This window comes from Equus quagga, chromosome 13 (assembly GCF_021613505.1).
Source record: "Equus quagga isolate Etosha38 chromosome 13, UCLA_HA_Equagga_1.0, whole genome shotgun sequence".
NCBI classification, from domain to species: domain Eukaryota; kingdom Metazoa; phylum Chordata; class Mammalia; order Perissodactyla; family Equidae; genus Equus; species Equus quagga.
This window is the reverse complement of record NC_060279.1, coordinates 97,275,661-97,285,209: the sequence shown is the minus strand read 5'-3', so window position 1 is coordinate 97,285,209 and position 9,549 is coordinate 97,275,661. Positions and strand designations below refer to the sequence as shown.

At 60.2% G+C, this 9,549-nt stretch overlaps 1 protein-coding gene across 1 annotated transcript; it reads right to left on the bottom strand.

Annotated features, from left to right (window-relative positions):
- Nucleotides 1-34: 34 nt before the first annotated feature.
- On the bottom strand, nucleotides 35-7,263 carry HIPK4 (homeodomain interacting protein kinase 4). The gene is made up of 4 exons (XM_046680874.1): nucleotides 6,751-7,263; nucleotides 3,288-3,644; nucleotides 1,757-2,605; nucleotides 35-1,163 (listed from the first exon to the last, which is right to left on the bottom strand). Exons 1-4 carry the CDS (start codon nucleotides 7,213-7,215, stop codon nucleotides 984-986), a joined length of 1,851 nt encoding a protein of 616 aa, XP_046536830.1. The 5' UTR covers nucleotides 7,216-7,263; the 3' UTR covers nucleotides 35-983.
- Nucleotides 7,264-9,549: the final 2,286 nt, after the last annotated feature.

Here is a 9,549-nt window from a genome sequence, read left to right as displayed (position 1 = left end):
CTGGGGTTTGGTGTGTACTGAGCCCTCAGTGTGTGTCTGGCCTGTGCTGAGCACACAGCATGTGACTGGGGTGCGCTGAGCCCTCAGTGGGTGACCGTCATGGGCTGGCGTGTGCTGAGCCCTCCGTGTGCAATGCACGTGAGCCGGTGTGTGCAGAGCATGCAGCGTGTGACTGCATGGGCCCGTATGAACTGAGCTCATGTGACCAGCATGGGGTAGCGTGTGCTGCACAGTCAGCATGTCCTCAGCCAGATGAGCACACGCCGAGACACCGCCACCTCCCAAGGGTAGAATCGCATTTCGGAACACTGGAGCGTGCACCGTGCGTGAATATGTGCCTGTCAAGTGAATTCACACACAGCATGTCCCCAGCACGGGTGAGTGTCTGCCAAGCCTGTGACGTGTGGCGAGGACAGGTCAACAATGAGACCTTGGCAGTTGGCACCTGCTCAACACTGAGAATGTTCTGAGGGTGGATTCTCGCGTGCCAAGCACTTACCATATTTAGGGGATGGGTCAGTGTGCCAAGCACAGCCTGTCCCTCTCAGCGTGACAGCAGCCCAGCCTCCAGCCCGAGCCAGTGGCCAACGGGGTGCAGCACCGGAGAGCAAGGCCCTGGCACCAGCCTGAACCCCACCCCAGCGCCAGTCCAAGCCTCGGGCAGGGAGCACAGGCCCGAGGCAGGGCTGCTGAACGGTTCTTTATTGAAATAGGCAGAGATAGCGGGGCTGAGGGCGTGCTCAGAGCCAGCAGAGTGCAGCCCCCTCCCTGCGTCTTTGGCCAAGGGGGCCATGGGCCAGACCCCAAGGCCCTTCTGTGTCCGGGGTGTGTGTGCAGGCATGCGCCAGGGGTGGGGGGAATGGGGAATTTCTGCATAACTGTCTTTCTGTAAGAATAATTTGTGGGTTCAGGGGCTAGCTCTGAGGAGGGGATGACACCCCAGCTAGCACAGCCCCCAGCAATGGGCAGTGGTGGGGTCACCATCAGTGGTGCCCGCCGACGTGCTGCAGAAAGCTGGTGGTCCGGGGTGGACCGTGTGGGTGGGTGTGGTGGGGCGGGAGCCCCTGAGCCCGAGGCCCCCTGACGCCCTCCAGGATCCAGTCTGGCTCACTCAGCCATTCCCCAGGACAGCTGCCGGGGTCGAAGAGGTCAGGGCCTGGCCTCTGTGGGAGAGAAGAAAAGAGGGCCTTCAGCCAAGAAGCCCCCAGCCCTGGGAACAACCAGCCTGCCCCCTCTCCTGTCCCAGCTGAGCCCTCCTTACTTCCTGGGGACTTAAGAGATGTGTGCTGAGACCCTTAATGTGTCCTGAGGGTATGTTACTGTCTCCGAGGCTTTGCCACATCTTCCTGAGGGTGGGAGAGCCTGTGTTCAGGCCATGTTCTGAGTGCCAGGCCTGCATCACCTTCTGTAGGTGGATTACTCTGTTCTGAGTTTGTACACGGCCTGAAGGTGCATTCGTATGTACTGAGCGTCATCCATTGTAAGGGCAGGCGAGGGTGTGCTGAACTTTATATCCTGAATATACGTTCATGTTTGCTGAGCCTTATCAAATCCGAATCAGAGCCCGAATAGACATTCGTGTTTGCTGAGCCTCGTCCCAGCCTCAGGGTGGGCTAGTGTGTGGGAGACCCTGAGCCAGCTGCAGGCTGTGCAGATGTGTGGGAGGCAAGGCCGGGCTCACCGTGCCTCCATCCTGGAGCTCAGAGGGCAGCGCAGTCTCAGAGCCACCTGCAGCCTGCCCGCCCACCCAGCTTACCTCAGCATCCATGGTCAGATCCTTGATGTCTGGCCCATCGCCGTCCCTCTGAAGGATGGTGGGCGGCTCGGCGGAGGCCCCGCAGCGCTCTCCCTCCTCCCAGCCGCTGCCCCGGCAGGGCCCGTCATCCTCCGGTGAGGCCTGGCTCAGCTGGATGAGGTTGCTGAAGCCGGAGTCAGACTTGGAGCCGATGGGCAGCTTGCGGGCCTTGTGGCGCCCTGCCAGGCGGCTGCCGTAGAAAGCCAGGATGGGCTCAGGGCCCGAGTCGGGCCCCCGGCGGCCAGCGGCAGCCGCCTTGAGCGGGGCCAGCATGTCGGGGACCGCATCGGCGCAGGTCTCACCCCACAGTCCATGGCCTGCCTCCTGCAGACTCAGGTCGTCTAGCTGGTCGATGGCCCTTTGCACGCCCGGGGCCTTCTCCTCGCGGAAGAAGGACCCGCTGCCCGCCACACTGCCCATGCCCACGGCCTCCTCCTCCTCGGCCAGCCGGTAGTAGGGGGGCCCATCTTCTGCAGCAGCCACGATGGGCGTGGGGGGCTTGCCCTCCACCTGCAGCGAGAGGCGGCAGCCGCGCAGCGAGAGCTGGTAGTAGCGGGTGGTCTCGTGGGCGCTGCGCAACTGCTGCATGGACACGAAGGGGTGGCGCAGGGCCGCGCTTGGGCTGATGCGCTCGTGCGACTCCCATGTCAGCATGCGCTTGATCAGCTCCACCATGCTCTTGAGGTCGGCGTGCTCGGCCAGCGCCTCGCGGTCTGGGAAGTTCAGCCGACTGGCTGCCCCGCTGCCATTCACCGTCTCAATCTGGTCCAGAGACTTGAGCATGTACTTGCGACGCTCCAGGGGCCGCACCTGGTGGGACACGGGGTCAACGCGGAGTTCAGGCACAGATGACCCCCCGACCCCCCACCGCTTCCAGTCTGCCCTCCAGTCTGGTCCAGAGCTCTCTTGTTGCTGTGAAGGCCACACACCTGCGCCCTGACTTCCAGTGCTGCCTGTGGTCTGACTTGGAGCTCTCCTGCTGCTGGGAGGGCCACACCTGCTCCCTAACACCAGACCCCCTCCAGGCTAATCCAGAGCCCTCCTCCTGTTGCACAAAGACCCCTGACTATGTTCTTTGGTCCTCCCATCATCCAACCCGGAGTTCTCACTGACCCCAGACCCCCAGTCCTCTCCAGAGCCATGGGTCCAGCCCCTACTAGCTGCTAGCAGAGGGGCCTCCCTAAACCGCGAGTCCTCCTTGGAATTAAATCCAGATCCTTCTTGCTGCTACAGCCCCCACAGCCGATCCCAGCCCTCCGCACCTCCCAGTGGTCGCACCTCGTCACACTAGTTGGACAGCCCCAGCCATGGAGCCATCAGAGAAGCCGCCAGACACTTTGAGTCCCACCTTCGGTCTCACCCAGACCTCTTTTGCTGTGATAACCGCTACAGCCGACCCCCAAGCTTCCAGTCCTCCCTGAGGTCTAACCTAGATTTTTTCATGATGCAGCAGCCCTCCCACTGACCGCCTTCCCCCCGCCTGGCCGCTTACCTTGGTCTCGGCCAGGTAGTCGGCCGAGGACTTGAGCTGCCAGGGGTTGGTGGCGTCAGGGTGGGGGTTGCGCTTGAAGAAGTGGTGGGCCTTGCGGGCGGCGTGCAGCAGGTGGGGCTTGGGCAGGCCCTGGGTCTCGCAGATGTAGCGCACCTGGTCGTACTCGTTGTTGCCTGGGTAGAGGGGCCAGCCCAGGTGCAGCTCGGCCATGACACAGCCCAGGGACCACACGTCCACCTTCTCGCAGAAGGGCAGCCCCAGCAGGATCTCGGGTGCCCGGTAGAAGCGCGACTGGATGTACGGCTCCTTCACGTAGCGCACCTCGCTGAAAATGCTGGCTGAGCCGAAGTCGATCACCTGAGTGGGAGGAGGGGGGCAAGTGGGCAGGGCGGGGAGTAGGGACAGCTAATCTGGGCCTCCCCTGGCATCTCTCATCGGGGTCTTTTGGCATCTGTCACCGTCTGTCCCTGTGCCTGTGAGTCTTTCTCTCTCGTTTGTGTCCCTGTCCGCCTCCTCCAGCCTTTGTCTCAGGTTTGTGGGTTTGTCTGTCTGTCTCTGTTTCTCACCACTAGAACTTATGCCGAGGAGGGTGAGGACCCCTCTCTCTCACGCCACACCTCCATCAGCAGATCTGGTTCTGTTGAGATCTGATTCTGAACAGATCTAGAATCTGCTCACTCTGCAGTCCCTCCACAGCCCCCACTTCGGGTGTATCCTCCAGCATCTCCTGTACAGGCTAACGGAGGGGGCTCCTCGCGGGTCTCCCTGCTCCCCTTTCTGCCCCCCAGACTGCTCCTCACATGCACCTGAGGGATCCTGTGAACACCAGGGTCAGATCACGTCCCTCCCCAGCTCAGAGTCCTCCTGTGGCTTCATCACATTGTGTGATAAAAGCTGCAGTCCCCATGGCCTGCAAGGCTCCAGCTACCTGCCCTGTCCCCTCTCTGCCCTCAGCAGCTCCCACGTCCCCCTCACCCACCCTGCCTTGGTCACACGGGCCTCTCACTGTTCTTTGAACCACCCAGACACATTCCCAGCTCAGGGCCTTTGCACTGGCTGTTCCCACTGCCTGGAATGCTCATCCCACAGATCTCCACATGGCTTCCTCTCTCACCTCCTTCGGTCTTTACTCCATGTCACTTTCTCAGTGAGGCCTCCCCTAACAGTCCCATCCTTCCCGTCCCCCTCCCGCCTTCTGTTTTTCCCCGTAGCTCCTAACACCACTTCACATCCTCTCTGTTTTACTTTCATATCGAGGCCATGGTTCCTCCACCCATCTAGAATGTCAGGCCCACGAGGGCAGGGACTTTGACTGTTCACGGCTGTGGCCCTAGATGCCTAGAACAGTGCCTGGCTCCCAGCAGGGGCTCAGGAAAGAGTGAACGAATGGGCCTTTGTCCCTGTCATTCTCATTCTTTCTGTCTCTTGTGTCTCTCTCTCGTTCTTTCTTTGCCTCCTCCTCACTCGTCTGTATCTTTCATCTCTCAGCGTCTGTCTCCATCTCCAACCCCGTGTCACGCACTAGGAAGACACCTCCTTGAAGCCCATGTCCTCTTCTGCCTTCGTTGTTACACGGCACCTCCATGATCTACCTTGGTCCCTGCCTCAGTTTCCCTCTCTGAGTTTCTCTGCTTTTCATCCATCCATCCCTCACCTTCTCTTTTTTTTTGAGGAAGGTTAGCCCTGAGCTAACATCTGCTGCCAATCCTCTTTTTTTTTTTCCTGAGGCAGACTGGCCCTGGACTAACATCCGTGCCCATCATCCTCTGCTTTATATGTGGGACACCTGCCACAGCATGGCTTGCCAAGCGGTGCCATGTCTGCACCCGGGATCTGAATCAGTGAACCCTGGGCCACCAAAGTGGAATGTGCGCACTTAAACGCTGCACCACTGGGCCGGCCCCTCACCTTCTCTTTGTAGAAGGCGGTATGAGGAAATGGTTATTAATCTGGATTCTGAACACAGGCTGCCGAGGTCTGAATCTCGGAGAGCTCGAGTGACCCTGAGCACACAGTCAACGTGTGTGGGATTCATTCACACATTCATTCATTCCACAGACACGGTAGGGGTGCCCATGCTGGCCAGGTGCTGTGGATCTGTCCGATCTCTTGGAGCAGAATGATCTGCCTTTTCCTGTCTCTGTATCACTGTGTGTCTCTGACACTCATCTAGCACTGACTCCGTGACAGTGCTGTGCCTGGAGAGGCTGCGGACACCGTGGTGACCACCTGCCTCACGGTGCTCCTAGTTCAGCCCCATCACCAGACAGTAACAAACCCACCAGCAGACAGAGGGGTCAGGGACGGGGTGAGGGAGGCCAGGGGCCTCCGACGGAGCAGAAGAGGCGCCTCTGCGTGCCCAGCACAGGTCAGGCCCAGAGCAGACATTCAGTAAATGTTTGTTGATGGACAAAATCACTGAGATGAGGAATCGCGCAGGCCACCATCCTTCCAGTTGCTCAGGCCAACAGCTTTCGTCTCAAATCCTCTCTTTCTCTCTCACACTTCGTATAAGATTTGCCAGAAAGTCCTGTGGTCTTGAGCTCCAAAATCTACCCAGAACCCACCCGTGTCCGCTCTTCCCACTACCCTGACTCTAGTCCCACCCACCCCCATCTCCTACCTGGACCAGTACAGTAACCCCTCCCCATCTCCCCGCTCTTGCCCCCTCACAGTCTGTTCCCTCACACAGCCAGAGGGACCCTGTGAATGAAGACCTGAGTCAGATCACACCCCTCCTCTGCCCAGGATCCAGGAGACAACCAAAGTCCTCTCTGTGGCCCACAAAGCCCTGCATGACCGGCCCCAGCACTCCCTGATCCCATTTCCCCCCTCTTCACCTCAGTTACTCTGCTTAAGCCACACTGGTCTCCTTAGTGCTCCTCAAACACATCTTCTCGGCTGACTCCTACCTCAGGGCCTTTGCACAGGCTCTTCTTTCTAGCCAGACACTTTCCCCCAAATGTCTACACAGCTCCCTCTCTCCTTCAGGACTTCCCTGAAGTGTCACCTTCTCAGTGACGCCTCCTTGACCACCGTGTCTAAAGTTTCACTTATCACCACCAGCCCCGATCAACACCCCACATCCTCCCCCTCCCTACTTATCTGTTCTGCTTCTCACTCACATACTGTACTTTACTCATCTATCTTGGCAACTCTGTCTCCTCCACTAGAATGTCAGCCCCACAAGGACAGGACTGGGCCAGAGAAGCTGGGCTAAGAACTGAACAAGGATGGGGAGACCTCAAGTCTGGGAGGGAAAGGGTGTCAGCGGTGGGATGGGGAGATGGGAAGGATTTCAGGGCCAGGAGGTGGGGAGAGGAATCGTGGACAGGGACGAGGAAACACCAGGGCTGAGAGGTGGGAAAGGGAGCGTCAGCATCAGAAGAGCGTCCAAGGCTGGGGGAAGCTGGGAGGCCACGGGGACAAGGGATACTGTGGCCCTCTGGACAGCCCCACTCACCTTGACCCTGAAGGGGCAGCGGGTCTGGTCCACCAGCATGATGTTCTCGGGCTTGAGGTCGGCATGGATGATCGCCAGCTCCTTGAGCCTGGCCAGGGCCCTGAGCACCTGCAGGGTGACCGTGCGGATGTGGCGGGCGGGGAGGGGCGCGAAGTTGTTCTCCTTCTGGAATTCGAAAAGGTTTTGCTCCAGCAGCTCAAAAACCAGGTAGAACTTGAGGGCGTCGTGGAAGAACTCGAGGAAGCGGATGACGTGGGCCTCCTCGGGGTCCAGGCCCCTCATGCAGCGCAGCAGCTTCAGCTCGTTCTTGATAATGCGGTTGCGGTAGGCGTCATTCTTGAGGATCTTGATGGCCACCATCTCGCCCGTGCTTCGCCGCCAGCCCTTGGCCACCTCCCCGAAGGTGCCCTTGCCCAGCACCTCGATGATGTCGTAACAGTCAGTCTCCGACTGGATGGTGGCCATGGTGCCCCTGCTGCCAGACACTGCCTGGCCACCACCCCCACCCTGCAGGCTCTGCCTCCGAGGCCACCTGCCCCGTCGCCGGCCCCAAGACCCTCCCAGCGGGGGAAAGAGAACGGCACACGTGCCTCCCCCGATGAGGTTCGCCCCCGCCTCCCTGGCACTCCCCAGCCCGCTGGGCCGCACGGCGAGTCTGCCAGGGGCTGCACCCCACCCCTGAAGCCCTCTCAGCATGGGACGAGGGGCCCCACGCCCCCCTGAGTGGGTTCCAGCGTTGCTGAGTGGCTCTGGTTCTGTTGTCGGAGACCCCAGCCGCTGGCTGGAACGGGGGCTGGGGTGGCAGGTCCAGCCCCTCCCCCGCCCAGCAGCAGAACCCTGCAGGTGACAGGTGAAGGGTCAACGGATCGCGGACCTCAGGCAGATGGGAAGGGGACATTCCTACGATAGACAGAGGAAAGGCAGGCTTTCGAAGCTAGGGGGATTGTGTGTGTGTGTGTGTGTGTGTGTTCACAAAACTCTTCCCCTATCTGGGACTGCCGTGGGCGAGGTATGGCTGGAGAAGGGCCAGGTCGTAAAAGGTCTTGAACGCCAGGCTAAGGAGTCTGGACTTTGTTCTGAGGGCACTGGGGAGCCACAGAAGGGCTTTGAACAAGGGAGGGCCGGGTCAGGTTTGAGTCGGAGAAAGCTACTGTGTGAAGCAGAGTGGGTTGGAGGGGGCAAGAGTGGGGGCCCCGAGCCTGGAGCAGGGCCCAGCGGGGAGAGGCTGGGGAGGACGGAAAGGAGGTTGGTGGATGAGACACTCCGGAGACCAGGAGGCCAGGCTGTGGGAGGAAAGAAGGGCGCCGTTCAGGACAAGGCCCAGGGCTCTGGCCTGGGTAATGATGGATGGTCCCTGGGATGGGGACAAGGACAAGGAGCACATTAGGGGAGGGGATGCTGAGGTCAGATTAGGAAATCTAACACTGAAACATTTAAATGTGTGCTGAGTGCTTTAGAAGCCTTAACTGATCCTGACCACATCCATCTTCATAGCTCCATTTTATGGAAGAGAAAATCGAGGCACAAAGGCTTAGACCCCAAGCAGTCTGGTTCTAGAGCGCAGCTCCAAACCGCAGCACCCACCCATCCTCCCGGGGCCCAGGAGACACCCAGGGCAGGCGTGCAGAGGCCACTGGATCCCCATGGGCCCAGGAGAGAATTTGAGAATTGTCGGCACAGAGGTGAGGAGTGGAAGCCGCAGGGAAGGTGACACGGCTCAGGGAGGGTGTGGGGTGGATGATGAGGAGAGAGAGGAGGAGTGGGGAAGAGAGAGAAGAGAGCCTTCGTGAGGAGGAAGGGGCCCTAAGAAGTCAGGACAAGGGAACAGAGGAAACCCCTGGGGTGGCCATGGAGAAGTCACTGCGGACACCAACAAGTCAGCCGTGGTGGGAGGAAAACCCCAAATGCTGGGCTGGGCAGAGGATGCGCACCATGAATGTTAATGACTCCTCCATGTTTGGTGGGGACGAACAGAAAGCGTGTGACAGGCTAGCCGGCTTGAAGGGAGAAGGTGGAGTAGGTGGGGAATCCATGACAAGTCAAGGAAGGGCCTGGCCCTCCATCCGCTGGGGTGGGAGGGCAGAGATGTGAACAGAGTGGCAGATATGGGGCATGAGGGGGAGATCTGTGACCGGACAGTGTGCTGTCTTAGTCCCGTCTGGAGCATTGCAGAGAGACGTGGGGGAGGCTGGAGGCCCTGGTGAGGGCTTAGATCCTGAGTGGGGACGGGTCCCTGGGAGCCGAGGCCCAGCCTCCACGGGGGCTGAGGACCCCGGGACCTAGTCCTAAGAGGTGGCCAGGTGTCTGCTGGAGGCTCTGAACCCATGAGCCTGGAGAGGGGACCAGGAGGAGCCTTCCTGGGTGGGGCCGGGGTGGACCGGGCAGTCAAACCAGCCAGACAGGAAAGGGACAGCCAGGATGCGGGGGTGTTCTTGGCGGTGGGGAGGCGGCCAGCAGAGGACAGGTGGATAACCATCACTCTGTTCTCTAGGGCCCCCAGGGCTGTCCTGCCAGGAGTGGGTCCCCAGGACAGGCAGAGTCCCCGACAGAAAGGTCCCACAGCTGTGCTCTTCCAGGAACTTCCCAGATGCCTGCTCAGAGGCCCCTGGTAATTCTGAAGGACTAAGGCAGGCTCCCTTCCTACCGGGCCCAGCCCATGGCCTCCGTGACCTCCTCAGACCAGGGGTGGCCTATGTCACCCACACACAGACTTCCCTCAGGCCAGGCTCAAATCGCCCCTCCTTCCTCCTCAGGGACTCCTTGTGTGCACCCTCTCCCGCCCCCTCCCGCACACAGAGG

Excerpts from the sequence above, each read along its gene's own strand:
- HIPK4 (XM_046680874.1), bottom strand. The coding sequence starts at position 7,215 with ATGGCCACCATCCAGTCGGAGACTGACTGTTACGACATCATCGAGGTG. Across the intron at positions 3,645-6,750 it reads GCTGCCCCTTCAGGGTCAAG|GTGATCGACTTCGGCTCAGC; the intron begins GTGAGTGGGGCT and ends CCTCCCACTCAG. Across the intron at positions 1,164-1,756 it reads ATCTGACCATGGATGCTGAG|AGGCCAGGCCCTGACCTCTT; the intron begins GTAAGCTGGGTG and ends TCTCTCCCACAG.